The 19,600-nt window shown below is 36.5% G+C and overlaps 1 protein-coding gene across 1 annotated transcript in view; it reads left to right on the top strand.

Moving 5' to 3' along the window:
- Positions 1-301: 301 nt before the first annotated feature.
- Positions 302-19,600, top strand: part of MAP3K13 (mitogen-activated protein kinase kinase kinase 13) — a 46,492-nt gene continuing 27,193 nt past the window's right edge. Inside the window, exons 1-3 of the mRNA XM_082840465.1 lie at positions 302-852; positions 13,288-13,471; positions 17,678-17,869. Coding sequence (XP_082696591.1) covers positions 378-852; positions 13,288-13,471; positions 17,678-17,869 — 851 coding nt within the window. The 5' untranslated portion in view covers positions 302-377. The remainder of the gene's footprint in view (positions 853-13,287; positions 13,472-17,677; positions 17,870-19,600) is intronic.

The raw sequence follows: 19,600 nt of genomic DNA, 5'->3' as shown, positions 1-19,600 counted from the left end.
CTTGTATATGTGTTTGTGTATCCTTTTAAATAATAAAAATTTTTAATGACTTACCTTGTATATATTTTTCTAACCTATTTTTTATATTAATGTCATGAACATTTTCTCATGTTAGTAAATACTCTGCTACAACATGATTTTTAACTGCTGCACAGTATTCCTTCATATGGATGAACACCACTGTTTATAATCAATCCCCTTGTTTCAATGTTTTTATTATTATAAACGGAAGCGTAGTGGTGTGGATGACTAAAGAAAGGGTGATCTCACGACCTCCTCCTGTTTTCCCCAGGTTCTGAAGCCCCCTCTTACATCAGAACTCTTTTCTAATGATCCTCTGAGTGTCATCTCAGGACCCTGGGCACACTCATGGCACGATGGCCAACCCTCAGGAGCACCTGAGCTGCTCCCCTTCCCCACACTTGCCTTTGAGTGAAAACAAAACCTTCAATGGACTACAAGATGACATCGCACCTATGCGAAGCCACCCTTCACCCAAGCTTCTTAAGGACCAGCAGGAAAAGGGGGTGGTGCAAACAGAGCTAAATGAGGGCATGAACAGCCCCATCACCACAACAGTGTTGACAAGCGTAAGCGAGGATTCCAGGGACCAGTTTGAGAACAGCGTTCTTCAGCTAAGGGAACAAGATGAATCAGAGATGGCCATGTCTCACGGGAACAGCAACACTGTGGATGGAGAGGGCACGAGTGGAACTGAAGACATCAAGATTCAGTTCAGCAGGTCGGGCAGCGGCAGTGGTGGGTTTCTTGAAGGACTATTTGGATGCTTAAGACCTGTATGGAATATCATTGGGAAGGCATATTCCACTGATTACAAATTGCAGCAGCAAGGTAAGCTAGAGTATGGACCTGGAAGATATTTCCTGTGTAAACGCACTACCACCATTAACTGCATAACCTTTGATAAATTAAAGACCTAGTGCCAGAAGAATACCCCATATCAATTTCCTATAGACCTTCTGAATGGAACAGATTGACATATGGTTGGTTTTTTTGGTCGAAGCCCACCTTTTGTGGTTGTACAGTCCAGTGGTGTCCAGAGTAGAGTACATATAAGACAATCCATGACATTGTGAAGAAGAAGATGTTAGAGCTTCTGTTCCTTTTATCTCATCATTTTAAATTTCTATTTTCATGCATGTTTTCATATATATTTGGTATTTTAATAAAGTTTTACAGATATATAATTTATAAATAAATTACATAGTGAGTGCATATTCAAAAATTTTATTGACAGTTTTTACAGTCAAAAAGTCTGATGGTCACTGGACTAATTCAAAACCAGATGGAAGCCACATGGTACTGCCCCTGAAGATTGCAGGCCTGCCTTAGGTAGTAGTAAAAAGGAATTTTTTTATCTTACAGTCAGGCACAGAAAGCTCACATTTTGAGGAAGGAACAAAATATCTAACCATTCTTGAGAAACATTATTATTTCGAGATCCCACAGCTTTTTAAAAAGTAAAAATTTAACTCCCATCATTGTGTAGTATGTATATTCATATACTCCAATTCAAGCCTTATGCTTTTGAAGTAAAGAGAACACATGGCACTAGTGTCCTTTATAACTTCATTTATATTGTTGAAACAATTTTTTCCTGAGAACAAAAGTAATATATATAGAAATTTTGGAACATACAAGTAAGTTCCCCCCCAAAAATTAAAATAATCTATGATTCTCCCATCTCCTGACAATAACCACCATTAGTGTTTTTGGTATATGTTAGTCTATACATGTGTGTATGTGTGCTTAAAAAAGTCATGCTGTTCTGTAACACTTTTTTACTTCATACTGTGAACATTTCCTGTATCATGAAATATACTTTTTCAGCATCATTCTTAATCGCTGCATAATATTAAATTGTGTTAACATACACAGTTTAAGTAATTGTAATTAAGTAATCCTGTTTTTTTCCTTGTAATGAGAACTCTTAGGGTTTACTGTCTTAAAAACTTTCATGCATTAACATAAACAGTGTTCATTATATTTATCAAGTTGTACACCACATCCCTAGTACTTACTTATCTTATAACTGGAAGTTTGTACCTTCTGACTGCCTTCATCCAATTCCCCCTCCCCTACTCGCCACCTCTGGTAACCACAAATCTGATCTCTTTTTTTGTGAGTTTATTTTTGAAGTATAATTGACCTACAACACTATATTAGTTCCTGGTACACAACATAGTGATTTGACATTTCTGTACATTTCAAAATCATCACCATGATTAGTTACTGTCTGTCACCATACAAAGATGTTACATAATTATTGACTACATTCCCCACACTGTACATTTCATACCCTTGACTCATTTATTTTGTACTAAAAGTTTGTACCTCTTAATCTCCCTCACCTACTTCTCCCCTCCCCCCTCCCTCCTTCCCTCTGACAACCACCTGTCTGTTCTCTGTATCTATGACTCTGTTTCTGTTTTATGGTGTTTGTTCATTTGTTTTGTTTTTTAGATTACACATTTAAGTGAAATCATATAGTATTTGTCTTTCTCCATCTGACTTATTTCACTTAGCTTAGTGTCCTCTAGGTCTGTCCATGCTGTCACAAATGGCAAGATTTCATTCTTTTTTATGGCTGAGTAATATTCCAGTGTGTGTGTGTGTGTGTGTGTGTGTGTGTGTGTGTGTGTGTGTGTGTGTACACCACACCTTTTTTGTCCATTCATCTACCGATGGGTACTTAGATTGCTTCCATATCTTGGCTATTGTAAATAATGCTGCAGTTAATGTAAGCATGCAGATATCTTTTCTAAAGAGTGGGGGTTTTTTTGGTTTTTTTTAATTTTTTATCTTTTATACAATTTTTAAAGATTGCTTTCCATTTACAGTTATTAGAGAATTTTGGTCGTATTCCCCATGTTGTACATTACATCCTTGAGCCTATCTTACACTGAGTAGTTTGTACCTCCCATTCTCCCACCCCTCCCTCCCTCCCCACTGGTAATCACTGGTTTGTTCTCTATATCTGTGAGTCTGCTTTTTTGTTATATTCACTAGTTTGTTATATTTTTTAGATTCCACATATAAGTGATATTCTACAGTATTTGTCTTTCTCTAACTTATCACTAGCATAATGCCCTCCATATCCATCCATTTGCCGCAAATGGCAAAATTTCGTTCTTTTTTATGGCTGAGTAGTATTCCATTGTGTGTGTGTGTGTGTGTGTGTGTGTGTGTGTGTGTGTGTGTGTGTCTTTGTGTCTGTGTATCCAATCTTGTCCACTCATCTGTCGATGGACACTTAGGTTGTTTCCATATCTTGGCAATTGTAAATAATGCTGCTATGAACATTGGGGTGCATGTATCTTTTCAAATTAGTGTTTTTGGTTTTTTCTGATATATACACAGGAGTGGAATTGCTGAGTCATATGGTAGTTCTATTTTTAGTTTTTTGAGACACCTCCATACTGTTTTCCACAGTGGCTGCACCAGTTTACATTCCCACTAACAGTGAACAAGGGTTCCCTTTTTTCACATCCTCGCCGACATTTGTTGTGTTCTTTTTGATGATAGCCATTCCTTCTGACAGGTGTGAGGTGATATCTCATTGTGGCTTTGATTTTCATTTCCCTGATGATTACTGATGTTGAGCATCTTTTCATATGCCTGTTGGCCATTTTCTTTTCCTCTTTGGAAAAATGTCTGTTTAGTTCTTCTCCCCATTTTTTAATCTGGTTTGTTTTTTTGATGTTGTGTTGTATGAGCTCTTTATATATGTTGGATATTAATCCCTTATCAGCCATATCATTTGCAAATATTTTCTCCCATTCAGTGGGTTATCTTTTTGTCTTGTCAGTGATTTCCTTTGCTGTGTGAAATCTTTTAAGTTTAATTAGGTCCCACTTGTTTATTTTTGTTTTCATTTCCTTTCCTTTAGGAGACAGATCCAAAAAAAATATTGCTGCAGTTTATGTCAAAGAGTGTTCTGCATATTTTCCTCTAGGAGTTTCATAGTATCTGGGCTTACATTTAGGTCTCTAAAGGGTGTTTTTGTTTTCTTTAGATAAATACCCAGGACTGGAGTTGCTGGGTCATGTGGTAGTCCTATATAGAGGTCTATTTTTAGTTTTTTGAGGTATCTCCATACTGTTTTCCATAGCGGCTGCACCAATTTGGGTTCCCATCACCAGTACCCAAGGGTTCCCGTTTCCCTACATCCTGGCCAACACTTGTTATTTGTTGTTTTTTTGATAATAGCCATTCTAGCAGGTGTGAAGTGATATCTCACTGTGGTTTTCATTTGCATTTTCCTAATAATTAGTGATATGGAGCATCTTTTCATGTGCCTGAGAGCCATTTGTATGTCTTCTTTAGATAAATGTCTGTTCAGATCCTCTACCCTTTTTTTTTTTTTTTTTTTGCTGTATGCAGGCCTCTCACTGTTGTGGCCTCTCCCATTGCAGAGCACAGGCTCCAGACATGCAGGCTCAGTGGCCATGGCTCATGGGCGCAGCCGCTCTGAGGCATGTGGGATCTTCCCGGACCGGGGCACGAACCCATGTCCCCTGCATCGGCAGGCGGACTGTCAACCACTGTGCCACCAGGGAAGCCCTACCCATTTTTTAATCAGGTTGTTTGTTTGATGTTGAGCTATATGAGTTATTTGTATATTTTGGATATTAACCCCTTATCAGATATAGCATTTATAAATATCATCTCCCATTCAGTAAGCTGCCGTTTCATTTCATTGATAGTTTCCTTCACTGTGCAAAAGCTTTTTAGTTTGATGTAGTCCCATTTGTTTATTTTTGCTTTTGTTGTCCTTGCCTGAGGAGACATATCCAAAAAATATTGCTAAGACTGATGTCAAAGACCATACTGCCTATTTTTTCTTCCAGAAGTTTTATGGTTTCAGGTCTTACATTTAAGACTTTAATCCATTTTGAATTTATTTTTGTATATGGTGTAGTCCAGTTTGATTCTTTTGCATGTAGCTGTCCAGTTTTCCCAACACCATTCATTGAAGAGGCTGTCTTTTGCCCATTGTATATTCTTGCCTCCTTTGTCATAGATTAATTGCCCATGTAATTATGGTTTCATTTCTGGGCTCGCTATTCTGTTCCATTGATCTATGTGCCAGAACCATACTGCTTTGATTACTGTAGCTTTGCAGTATAGTTTGAAATCAGGGAGCATAATACCTCCAGCTTTGTTCTTCTTTCTCAAGATAGTTTTGGCTATTTGGGGTATTTTGTGTTTCCATACAAATTTTAGAATTATTTGTTCTACTTTTATGAAGAATACCATGGGTATTTTGACAGGGATTGCATTGAATTCCTAGATTGCCTTGGGTAGTATGGTCATTTTAACAGTATTTATTCTTCCAGTCCATGAACACAGTATATCTTTCCATCTGTTTGTGTTGTCCTCAATTTCTTTCATCAGTGTCTTATAGTTTTCAGAGTACAGGTCCTTTACCTCCTTAGATTTATTCCTACTATTTTATTCATTTTGACACAATTATAAATGGGATTATTTTCTTAATTTCCTTTTCTGATTGTTAGTTGTTAGTGTATAGAAATTAACATATTTCTGTATATTAATTTTGTATCCTGCAACTTTACCAAATTCATTTATAACTTCTAGTGCAATCTTCTATTGCTTAACAATTTGTTTACTATTTTCAGTGATTATAAGCCACACTGCAGTGAACGTGTCCATTCCTTAATTTTTGCACATATCTTGATTACTCCTTAGGATAAATTATTAGAAGAGGAATGCTGGGTTCAAAGGATTTTTTGCTTTAAAGCGTTTGATACATATCTTTGCAGCCTTATGTAAATGATCAGTTGTTATGAGTTCTTTCATCAAGAAATTTTATAAAGGAATAATATGGACCAGAAATGATATTCTGTTTTATTTATTTTATAACTGAATATTGGATTCTGTAGCCCTCCCTTAAAAATGTATTCATATATTTTAGTCAAGACTGTTGACAGCTTTTCCACAACTACCAGGTGACATTAGTCGCCATTAGCCACTTTTTCCATGCATTCAATTTTTTCTATTTCTGAAATACTTTTTCTTTTTTTGATATTTTATTTTAAGGTATTATTTTATTTTATTTTTTAACACAATTTTTAAAGGTTACACTCCATTTACAGTTATTACAAAATGTTAGCTATCTTCCCCGTGTTGTACAATACATCCTTGTGGCCTGTCTTACAGCCAGTAGTTTCTACCTCCCACTCCCCCACCCCTACATTGCCCCTTCCCCCTCTCCCCACTAGTAACCACTAGTTTATTCTTATCTGTGAGTCTGCTTCTCTTTTTTTAATATTCACTAGTTTGTTGTATTTTTTAGATTCCACATATAAGTGACATCATACAGTATTTGTCTTTCTCTGTCTGACTTATTTCACTTAGCATAATGCCCTCCAAGTCCATCCATGTTGCTGCAGATGGCAAAATTTCATTCTCTTTTATGGCTGAGTAGTATTCCAGTGTGTGTGTGTGTGTGTGTGTGTGTGTAGATATATACATACCACATTGTCTTTCTCCACTCATCTATTGATGTGAAATACTTTCTTTTAGAAATGCAAATCAGAACTACAGTGAGGTACCACCTCACACCAGTCAGAATGGCTATCATCAAAAAGTCTACCAATAACAAATGCTAGGGAGGGTGTGGAGAAAAGGGAACCCTCCTGCACTGTTGGTGGGAATGTAAGTTGGTGCAACCACTGTGGAAAACAGTATGGAGGTTCCTCAAAAAACTAAAAATAGAATTACCATATGACCCAGCAATCCTACTCCTGGGTATATATGCAGACAAAACTATAATTCAAAAAGATACATGCACCCCTATGTTCATAGCGGTACTATTCACAGTAGCCAAGACATGGAAACAACCTAGGTGTCCACTAACAGAAGAATGGATAAAGAAGATGTGGTACATATATAATGGAATACTACTCAGCCATAAAACAGAATGAAATAATGCCATTTGCAGCAACATGGATGCAACTAGAAATTATCATACTAAGTGAAGTAAGTCAAAAAGAGAAAGACAGGGGCTTCCCTGGTGGTACAGTGGTTGAGAGTCTGCCTGCCGATGCAGAGGACGCGGGTTCGTGCCCCGGTCCGGGATGATCGCACATGCCGCTGAGCGGCTGGGCCCGTGAGCAATGGCCGCTGGGCCTGCGTGTCCGGAGCCTGTGCTCGGCAACGGGGGAGGCCGCAGCAGTGAGAGGCCCGTGTGCCGCAAAAAAAAAAAAAAAAAAAAAAGGTAAAAAAGAGAACGACAAATACCATATGATATCACCTTTATGTGGAACCTAAACTATGGCACAAATGAACCTATTTACGAGACAAAAACAGACTCACAGACATAGAGAACAGACTTGTGGTTGCCAGGGGGGAAGGGGTGCGGGGGAGGGATGGACTAGGAGTTAGGGGTTAGTAGATGCAAACTATGACATATAGAATGGATAAACAATACCGTCCTACTATATAGCAGAGGGAATTATATTCAATATCCTGGGATAAACCATAATGGAAAAGAATATGAAAAAGATTGTATATATATATATGTATAACTGAATCACTTTGCTGTACAGCAGAAATCAACACAACATTGTAAATCAGCTATACTTCAATTTTTTTTAATTGACTCTGAAATACTTTCTCTTAAACCAATACCAGACTCCCCATCTATACCCCTTCTCCATAAGTATATTGGGATTTACCTGTAAATCTGTCCATTCCAGGTATACTTTCCAGGATTTGTCAACCACAGCATTCTTTCTCAATCCCTAGGTTTTGTCTGTCTGTTTTCTCTCCATACCCTGCACATTCTACCCTCTTTTTCCCTCTATGATCTTAAGGTTTCAGGGAAATTAAAGAGTTGTTCCTTGTCACACAGCGGTTGGGGACTCCTATGTTAAACAGTTTTATTATTTTAAAAATTGGGAATAAAGACAAATCCAAAGAGGAAAATAAAAATCACTTGTCATCCCGTAACCACCCACCCTTAATTTATTATTTTTTAGAAGTTCCTTCTTCTCTGCTTAGACACAAAACTTACTAATATCTGCTTATGTGATAAATTCATTTGGTTTTGGGGGTCTTAACTTGTCCAGTCTAATAATTATTTTGGTGGCAATTTGGAGGTCTCAGGATCCAAACGCAGCATTGAGGTTCAGACTCATAAAGAAGACTAACAGACACATCCTATGTCTGTTAAAAGAAGCCTTTAAAATTCTTTATTGTTCTGTAACCTTGTATTTAATTTGTGTTCCGATTGATTATGTGACCTTCAGAAAGGCTTATTTCAGGAGCAAGTAAGACACATCCTTGGTCAGTTTAAGCTTACAAGGGTACGGCAGCTGCCCAGCTCTTCAGCAAATGACAGGATATCCTACCGTGAGCAGGTGTTGCTGTGGGCTGTAGAAGAGATTCACTAGCCTGAAACTAAGTGTAGTTTTTTTCTTGTCAGCTCTGGGATCATGGAGCTAATCTTTAATCCTGGATTACAGTCAACCAAAGGATAGTACATATAACAGATGTGTCCCTGCATTTGGTATTATGAGGAAATTTCACTTGATTAAATTTTTTTAATGATATCTTCATCTCCCATTTAGTATGTTGGTAGTGAAGCGTAAGGTAATATGTGAAATCTTTTATTGCCAAATAGTTCCCAGTCTCAAAGCAAGTATTGTCATAGACTTGTCTGAATAAACAAAGGAGAACTTATGTGTTAAAGTGAGTGGGCATGTGGCTTTTTCTCAGTCCTAGGGATCATGGTGGATATTGGAATTAAGATAGTAGTCATAGTGATGAATCAGAGAGAAGATAAAAGCTGGGGAAGAGTACCAATGGGACAGCTGTAAAAGCAGCAGAAAGTCTGGGACTAACCCTGGAGGGAGCACAGCCAGTTTCCATCATTATAAGGTTTGTTATCTTGTTCCTCAGTGATCTAGGCCCCCAATTTGTATAGCCTTGTTGCTAACGTTCTTTTTGCTGCCATTTTCTTGTTCCTTGACTCCCTACTAGATATCGATCAGGATATTGGAACTGGACAGAGAGGACTAAATCACATGAATCAATTTTATTTCTGGTAGTCAGTTCTAGTAAAAAAAATTGATGGAAAGGTGGTTGAAGTATTACTTTACACTCTGTGTTCTTGAATTACCAATGCCGGCCCCTTTATTTTTCCATGGACAATTAAGGTTTGGTTGAACATAGATAAATTAACACAGGCGTGAGCTACTGTTGGTCAAGGAAATTTTTGTTATTTATTATAATATCAACCTTTGGTATTTGAGTGCCAAATATATTTATCATTTGTATTTTATTTTATTTATTTATATTTTTATTATTATTATTATTTTGAGGTACACGGGCCTCTCACTGTTGTGGCCTCTCCCATTGCAGAGCACAGGCTCCGGATGCACAGGCTCAGCGGCCATGGCTCACGGGCTTAGTTGCTCCGCGGCACGTGAGATCTTCCCGGACTGGGGCACGAACCCGTGTCCCCTGCATCGGCAGGCGGACTCTCAACCGCTGTGCCACCAGGGAAGCCCTATTTTATTTATTTTTTAATTGAAGTATAGTTGATTTACAATATTATATTAATTTCAGGTGTACAACATAGTGATTTAATATTTTTATAGATTATACTCCATTTAAAGTTATTATAGGGACTTCCCTGGCGGTCCAGTGGTTAAGACTTCGCCTTCCAATGCAGGGGGTGCGGGTTCAAACCCTGGTCGGAGAACTAAGATCCCACATGCCTCGCGGCCAAAAAAACAAAACATAAAACAGAAGCAATATTGTAACAAATTCCATAAAGACTTTAAAAACGGTCCACATCAAAAAAAAAATATTTAAAAAAAGAATAAAAAAATGTTATTATATAATATTGGCTACATTCCTTGTGCCGTACAATATATCCTGGTAGCTTATTTATTTTATACATAGAGTTTGTGCCTCTTAATCCCCTACCCCTATCTTGTCCCTCCCTCCTATCATTTGTATTTTAATACTTCATTTATTTCTCATTTTATAAAAATACTAAATAGGAATTATTTATAAAATATATAGTAAATTACAATATAAACATTATAAAATTATGTAAAGGGATTCCCTGGTGGTGCAGTGGTTGAGAGTCTGCCTGCCGATGCAGGGGACGCGGGTTTGTGCCCTGGTCGGGGAGGATCCCACATGCCGCGGAGTGACTGGGCCCGTGAGCCATGGCCGCTGAGCCTGCGCGTCCGGAGCCTGTGCTCCGCAACGGGAGAGGCCACAACAGTGAGAGGCCCTGGTACCGAAAAAAAAAAAAAGTAAAAAGAAAGGATTATTTAACAAATTGTTTTTTGAATCACTAAATAACACTATGAAAAAAATTAATTTGCATCAGTTCTCATACCATACAACAAAATAAACTTCAGATGTAAAGGTTCAACTTTTTAAAAATCAACTATAGATCACTCTTAGAAGATAGATTAGGCAGTAGAAGAAACTGCAAAGCAAATGACAAGCAGCTATAAAAATATTTTGTTCAAAACATAATAAAATTAAAAGAAAAATGCTTTTGTAAAAAGCCTCTTCGTATGTATCAAAGAAATAGAAAGCTCCTTTGAGCTTATGAGAACTGCAAGACCCTAATAAATAAATGGACAAGGGATAAATTTGATAATTCATACAAAGAAGATGTATTAAACAAATGTTGAGAAAATATCCTATATCACTGGCAATTAAAATAGTGCGAACTTATAAAACACTATTTTATACCTAACTAAATTAGCACCAAAAAATAATCGGCAACATTCATTGCTGGCAAAGTTGTAGTAAAAGAGACTTGCTCATACTTTGCTACTGTCAGCAAAAACTAGAAAAATCCTTTTGGATAGCAACTTGGAATGTATACCAAGAACCAGGAAACTATACTCTTTAATCTCAGGATTGAACGTGAGGAAGTAATATAAAGAAAGAAAAAAGTATCAAATTTAACTTAGCAAACAAAAAAGTGGAAACAAGTACAAAAAAAGGTAAGAGGGTACAGTAAGAAACTATTAAGCTTATAATAAAAACTGTAAGTACATGGGGAATACATAATATATGAAAAAAGTAGAAAAAATTATACATCACATACAACTCTGACATAGCTGTATACATATAAACAAAGACTAAAAGAAGATGAAAACAATATGTGCTGGGATTTCAGATAAAATATGTGATTTTCTGCTTTTTCTAGTAGTTTCTAATGTTTTCTAGTACTTAACAGTAAATAAAGATTGCATAAATAGGAAAAAAGACAGCGAAAGACTGTCTAATTTTAGTAATTATGTATTAAAAATTAGGGTAACTTGGGCTTTTATAGAGTTATTTGGAGAAATATTGCCCAGTTATGTTCTTGCTCAGAATCCACTGCTATACTTTATTCAGCCCCCAGAATGGTCAAAATGACACTGTGTTTAGTTCTTCACTAGACCCCTAATGAATAAAACTAAGTGTGCCATCAATACCTGTGTCCTATGTGTGCCACATGAAAAGCCTATAGGGATGAAAGTCATTAGACGCTGTAAAGATACTAAAAGCAGTCGTCTGTAACTTATTGTTTCCACCCAAACTTGTTTCTTTGGTGATTTCATATTTGTGAGCTATTTGTATTGTAGAGAGATTGTTTTTGTATAGCATCTATTCAATTTCAGTAGAGCAGAAACCTTTAATACTGCTCATACCAGAAGAATGGGACAAGTGCCCATGCTTTTAATCACCCTCACTATAATTTTTTCTGCTCTATGTATTTATATTTTAAAGGTCATGTTTTAACCTTTGTAATGAGAAACCACATTTTATTAAGCATCTACAGAATTTCTTTTCTGTTAGAGAAAATTAGAAAAGAGGGAAATGTAGTTCCCTTCTACTCTTTCTGCGCTTGCTTCATTGACGTAGTAGTGAGTTGATTTGCTTTCAAGACCAGAATATCTTCAAAGCTGATTCAACACTACTTTGTTCAGTGTTCTGCAAACAGTGGCCTTTAAGTGATTGGTGATCTGACAAGAATCTCTCATAACCTTTAGCATTGTCATCATCTTCTCCTCACTCTGTGGGGCTCTTAGCTCTTTGATGTTCATTTCTGACCAGTGCAGTGATAATGCACTGGCAAAAGGATAATCAATGGATTATAGTCATCTTTTTAAGTTGCATGAGATTAAAGCACATATTGATTGAATTTTTGATCTATTTTAAATAGCATTGTATTCATTTTAAATGTAATATAGGCTGAAACTAACACAATATTGTAAATCAACTATACTTCAATTAAAAATAGAAGTAATATAGGCTTATGTTTTAAAATTTTTAATACAGAAAAGGATAAACAACATAACATGAATCATCAATAATGCCACCACTTAGAAATGACCCCTGTTACATTTTTGGTGCAAAAAGAAATTAAACTTTAAGAAAAACAGAAACTTGAAAATACTGCATCTATATGAGTAAATATATTATGACTAATGACCCTCTCTCTCAAATACTTAATGAGAGATAATGTGGTATAGTAGAGAAAACACTGTCCCTGGATTCAAGCCAGTTCTGGAGTCCTGGGCCCTGTTTTGCCACTTACCAATTATGTGACCTTGATTAAGTTACTTAAGGCATGGTTACCCTATGGCTTAGTTTTCTCATTTTTAAATAAACGTAATAAGGCCAGACTTATAGGATTGTTGTAAGAATTAAACACATGACAGATCTAAAGCATTATGCTAGTGTCTGGCGTATAGTAAGTGCTAAACAAAAGGTATATACTAATTTAATTATTATACATCATTAGATCTTTAGGAGAGTATCACTGAAAATTCATTCAGCAAGTATTAATTGAGAACCTGCACTAGAAATTCAAAGAGGAATAAAGCAACACATAATGGGTGATGGGGTAGGGATGGTGATGTAGAGACAGATAGGTGAATTGACTGAACATGCAAGCTTCAAGTGAGGAGGTGGGGCTGTGGGAGTGTCAGGATGTGTTTTGTTCAGAGGTGATTATATTGGAGATCTCTGATCTGCTGAATTTCACTGGTTAAAAATTGGTACAAACTAATACATGTGAATATCTTATCTATGGTATCAAGACCCATAGAAAGGTTATATCTTTTGGAGAGTTACCGGGTGAGAGACAAAGGATAGAGGTCATTTTGGGTGATGGTGAAGTTGGTCCCTTCAGAATGGCCTTGTAGAATGGCCCCTGAGCATTCTACAAGGGGGCATTGAGATCTCTTTAAGCTTGTTTCTCACTTGTGTGCCTAGATACTTGGGAAGTGCCATTTGAGGAGATCTCAGAGCTGCAGTGGCTGGGTAGTGGAGCCCAGGGAGCTGTCTTCTTGGGCAAGTTCCGAGCGGAGGAGGTGGCCATCAAGAAAGTGAGAGAGCAGAATGAGACGGATATCAAGCATTTGAGGAAGTTGAAGCATCCTAACATCATCGCTTTCAAGTAGGTCAAGGCTTTTTTTTTTTTTTTAAAGAAATAGAGAGATTTTCTTTCCCCCAGTATATACATTTAAGTTCCTGCTTTGAAAGACATGTTAAGAACACTCTACAGACTTAGCACTGTGCTAGGTGCTTTGGGAGGGTACCAAAGAACTATTATATTAGAATCATGTCTTTAAGGATTTTATAGTCTAATAGTTCTTTTTGCCAGAGCACACACTTCTTGGAAGGGATGTATGTGGGACAGAGGGAGAAGGTAGATTCCTGCCAAGCAGTCAGATCTGCTGAATCAATGTCATTATCAGTAGGACAACAGAGGCTACTTCAAGATAACCTGAACATCCTAAAATTCAGTTAAGAAAACAAAGCTAACATGTGAAGTGATCAGAGAACAATTAGTTCCTTGTAAATAGAGATGTATTTTCTTACTAGTTTCTATTAGTGTCCGTTCTTAAATATTAACTTGTAATAACAGGTACCTTCAGAGTGTTTCTCCCTGCCTCAGGTTTTGCCAGATCCATTTTCAAGGAATGCCAAACACTCAGCTTTCTAAATCTAATAATAGTAGAATTAGTGATGATAGTAAGTTAAATGCTATATTTATTTCACAAAGTGGTTGTTTTCAAGAGTATGTGAATATATCTTTCTAGTTTAGTCCCTTATTTTCATAATATTGACAGGGATCCCTAGCAAAATAGAAAGATTCAGAGGTAAATTTGTAGAAGGCACCAAACTTGGCAGTGCTGAGCTCTGAATATGTATAATCTCTTCTCCCTGTACTCTTCCCTTGAGTTCCTTCTCTTACCAGCCTTGAAATTTTGCCCTAGGCTTGAACAAATGAATAATGAGTGGCTTAAGAGGAAGAAAGGTGAAGAACGGGAAAGAAAGCCTTTAGGAAGGAAGAGAGATTAGAAATTAGAGCTTCTTGGTATATTTTTATATAATATATATTGAATTTATATATGTTTCAATTCTGGACAATAGTATGACCAATAAGCCTATAGCTAAAAGTAGAATAACTTACAAATTCCCCTTTCCTAACCCAGGAGGGACTTCCTCCAGCCCCCAAGAGGAATCCTTTCCTCAATAAAACTCTCATTATAAAGCTAAACATGTCATGCAATAATTTCTAATTGGAAATATATCCCCAAAGTAAGGAATAGAAATCATGGGTACAAGTTTTGTAGAATGGGTTTAAATGTGTATTGAGGTTGAGTTTTGATTCCCAAACAAGACCCCTTACTTTGGAAAGGGAAAGAAGTGTGAAAAGAAGAGAAGCATTCAACTGGGATACTAAATGAAGTCCTTGGATTCATTTCCTTGTGGAAGGAACATCCCTGCAGAGGACATGGGAGAGAATTTCAGTTGCTGTAGTGATTCTATTATTGGTTGCCCTAGGAGGGCCAGGAGGATGTGAAACTGAAACAAAATGCTATCGAGACCAATTATAATCCTTCCCAAGATGATAAGTTTCTCAAGACAATAGGAGGATTATTTTTAAGCAGACAAGTCTGTCAGAGGCTCACTTTCATTCATTTTACTTCACTGAGAGGATCATCATTGCAGTGTGGTTACCCTCGTAAATGGAAGGAAGAGCCTTTTATTCAACTAAACTTTAAGCTTAAATCACTGGTATGCTAGGTTTGAGACGCTGAATGTTCTACAGATGAGCATGACTTTTTGGCCTCCCAAAGTGAACTAGGCTATGAGTCTCAGGTAAGAGGGCTTTCTAGCAAGAGGTCGTGGGTTACTGAAGGTAGAAATGTGTCCTCAGAGGATGAGTGCGAGAAGCTTGATTTTTCCTTCCTTTCTTTTGTTTCTTCCTTTTTCCTCTGAGTCTTTTCCCCGCTTTACCCTCTGACCCTCCTACCTGCATATACAGTTTTCAGCATTATGGATAAGTATTGCTCTGTTGGTGTCCAACTCTTTAGGCTGAAGATGCTTGAATTGTCTTTACCTCTACATGGAAAACAATAGTGAGACTGTGTCCCTGGCCCATTACACCATGCTCTTGAGGCATTGTGCAGTGTTATGTTTGCAGCCATCTGTGCCATGTGTTGCTTAGCCAATGAATCATTCAGAACCGTCTGGAAGATATGAAGGCATGATTAGATTTTAGTACATCTCTCTGGATACTGATTTCTGTGCTTTCAGCTTCTTTTGAAGTTAGTAAGAACCATGTACAGAAGGGAAGTGCAAGAAAGGAATACTGTATTCTCTTTTTCTTCCAATTTTTAAGCAATCTTTTAAGAAAACCCAACCTGCCTGTTCCTAATGGAATTGAGTGCCAAAGGGAAGAAAAGGTAGCAATTAGAAGTGATTATAGAGCTGTTATTTATAGCTACTAAGAAGCCTTGTCATAGTACAGGGCTGATGGAATGATTGCTTCTCATTTGTCAGTCAAGAAAGACGAAAAGTGTATAACATATCGCTGTTAGGCTCTTTATGTCAATATTTGTCTGACAAGTTAAAACATACTTGAGTAAGATGCTGAGTAGTTTCAAACAAATATTTGTTTTGATATTCTTAAGCACATTACACTATTTCTGCCTTTATTCATTATTTCTCTGTAGTAAAAATTAAATTGTCTGTTGCTGTATACTTGTGCTCCACTGAGGTTTCCTGAAAGTCAAGTAACAGAAACTTAAAAAATTTTTTCTTTAAAAATCAAGATGAGAATTCTGGGGAGCTTAGAAAATGATAGGAGAGTAATAGAAATAGCTTTGCGGCATTTGACAGGCACATCAAAGCAGGGAAAATAAAAACAAATTATGCTTATTCATAATCTGCCATTGTTATAAGACTTTCACATGATCACAAGTCACAACCTCTAAATTCTTTCAGCACTTATGGCAGCCTAAGAGATAGAACATGAATTGGTAGCTGGCTGAGGACTTTAGTTGGGAGTCTTGTAGGTAGAATAACGATATTCCTTTGGAGGAAGGCATACGTATCATTAAGAAATAAGACACAGAGAATTGCTCATGGTAATTTTTCTTCTCTTTTCTGATTCTCAGAACAAAACTGTGAAGTAGAGCTAATATGATTTTCCCACTTTTTAGGATAACAGTATTAATATAGGAATCCCCAATATGCTTGTCTATACAAACTTTTAAAAGCTGGAAGGGAGGCAGTGTAGCGTAGTAAGTGGAAAAAGCATGGGCTTTGAAGTAGACAGACTGGATTCGAATCCCAGCTCTGTCATGTATTAGTTGTATGATCCTAGGACAAGTCAGTTTTCCTCGCTGAGCTTTACCTGTAGAAATGGAAAAGATAATATCTATCGTACAATGGTTTGAGGCAGATTAAATAAGGCAACTAACTAACATGTAAACATGCCTGACAAATAGAGGATGTTCTTTCGTGTTAGTACCCTTCCTCCTACCCCTTGCCTCTGTACTTGTTTGTGCAAAGGCTTTATCAGCAAAGAACGTTCAGGTGAAGTTAAACAATATTTGTCAAGGACTTGCTGTGAACTTCTAAGCTATGTGGTAGAAAGGGAGAGAAAAATTGCATATAAAAAACAAATATGTAGCATAGGAAATTAGAGAAGAGAAAGATTTTTTTTTAGACTGGAATAATCAGGAAAGGCTTCATAGAAGATGTAGGAATTGATGAAAATAGAGGCTGCATAGGTGTATAATACATTGTGTAACATTATTTTTGTTCTAAACAGAAATGTTTTTCAGCTACTCTATAACATAGAAAATTGATTCTTTTGGTCCTCAGTCTAGTTATCTTAAATTTGAGTAATTTGAAATTCAACGAATAGTAAAAATAGCAATATTTTATTTGAATTCTCTCTGTACACTATATATAAAACTTTCCATTTAATTTTTAAAGGAAGATATTTAAATTATTCTTAACAATCTAAAATATCCAGCCTACACAAGTCTCAGAGAAAGGTGCTCTTTGTCCTAGAATGGAATGGTCCCCCGGAAAAAGCACCGATATAGCATAGCATATAGATATCTAAAGTGAACAAAACAAACTAAAATTGTCTATGTGCATAACAAAGAAACATGTAGACTAGAGGGACTTAAATGGTAATTTAAGGATCAGGAAAGATTATATGCATTTTTAAAATAATGTGGACAGAGAACTGGTCTTAATTATTAAATTTATTAAATATTCTTAAAATATAAATATGTATACATATATGTTTATATGGATGTGTGTACTCATGTACATGTCTGTGTTTTCTTGAAAGGGGTGTTTGTACTCAGGCCCCATGCTACTGTATCATCATGGAATACTGTGCCCATGGACAACTTTATGAGGTTTTGCGAGCTGGCAGGAAGATCACACCTCGATTGCTAGTAGATTGGTCCACAGGAATTGCAAGTGGAATGAATTATTTACACCTCCATAAAATTATTCATCGTGATCTCAAATCACCTAAGTGAGTTCTGGAGCTAATTTTTCAGCCATTTTGTTTTATTGTTTTGAAATATGGAATTTTATCAACCATAGTTGAAGCTTTTGGACATCATATTTTCAGTTCAGTTTAAATTAGCACAGTGGCTAACTCTATTTGCATGTTTGGGGGATCATTGTTAACCTACTTACCTATATGGCAGATATGTCCAGGCACCTGACAGTAGTTTTCCCTTTTTGTTGCCTTTTAATTGTACAACTATGAAACAAAATATATTAACTAAAGTATTCACTTTCCATCATCTCAGATAATTAATGCCAGACTTTCCCATTGGAAGGCTTGACTTGTTGTTTTCCCAGTGTGTTCCCCCCAGAAAACCAATTTTTTAAAAACTGAGTTTCAGAAATATATACAACAGGATAAAAATGGATAAGAAACAGAGGCAAAGAGAAAATAAAAACATTAACTAAAGCTTGTTCACAAAATGTATGCCATAAGATTCTGTACAGTTGTTAGAGGTGGCTTATGAATTTGGCTTTGAGCTTCCTAGAGTCTAAGCAAAGAAGGAAACAAGGTAACGAGGTTCACAGTGCCCATTAAATAATATAAATTGGTTATTTAAGAGAAGCAGATTGGCATATCCCAATGATCTGTATTGTTCTAGGGTGTGATGGCTTAGGAGTGAATATGATTTGAACCTAATACATTTTTAGAGGGTGTCAAATTCAGAACCAGGCAGATCCATCTCCTGACCCTAAACATGGTCCTAAAGTAAATCGCTTGAGGAAATTGGATCCCAAAGATTACAGGTGGGGAATTTTGAAGTGTGTCCATATTTCATTGGAGATCAAAGAAGCCTAACTAAAAGAATTGTGGGCTGACTCACATGATAACTTCTTTTTGAAAGGGCTATTTTATCTTGAAGATTATGAGTTTGGAGGAACTAAGGTGATTGGCAGTGGAAAGAATCAGAATGTGTGAAATTCCTTAAAAATGTATTGACTTAAATAACTTTGTGTTACACATAATAGAAAAAAAACCTTTAAAAAAAAAGAAAGAAAAGAAAAGAGAAGCAGAGCTGTTTTTAGTAACCTGTTTTCGAAGTGATTCTTTGGCTACCAATAACCACTTCAAAAGGAATGTTTATTCAGTTCCCCAAAATGCATGAAGGAAGGAAAGGAATTGATTAAATGGTATATTTCAGTGTAGCTCCTATTTTTAAACATTATTTTCATTATTTGCCACCACATTTTTGTTTAGAGAAGCAGAGAAGAATTAATCTTTATCCAAAAACATATTTGCATAGTGCTTTCATGGTTTACAACATTTTAAAATATCCATGATCACATCTGCTTTGATCTTAGCAAAAATGTATGGAATAGATGTAACAAATATCATTTTATCATTTTATACAAGAAAATCTAGAACTCAGAGCCCAAAGTCATGGAGCTAGGACTTGAACCCAGAACTTAGCTCACAGACCACTGCATTCTCCCTCATCATGTGAAGATGAGGGATTCACAATTAATCCTGCCTCTTCTCCATGGAAGATACAAATCTGTCCTTGATTATCAATTCAAAGCAGCTCTTATTTATCACCATAGTTCTCAACAATGTTTATTATAGTCGTTAGCTCACTGAACAACCTTCTCCTTGCTTTACTTGCACATAAACTTTATTACAGTGTTCATTCCTTCTGTTCACATTTTTCACACAATCTGTTGCTTTTGTCATCCACTGCATACACATGAAGTA

The sequence above is a fragment of the Leucopleurus acutus genome, assembly GCF_964270905.1.
Source record: "Leucopleurus acutus genome assembly, chromosome: 5".
NCBI lineage: Eukaryota > Metazoa > Chordata > Mammalia > Artiodactyla > Delphinidae > Leucopleurus > Leucopleurus acutus.
The sequence above is the reverse complement of the archived record's forward strand: the minus strand, read 5'-3'. Positions and strand labels throughout refer to the sequence as shown.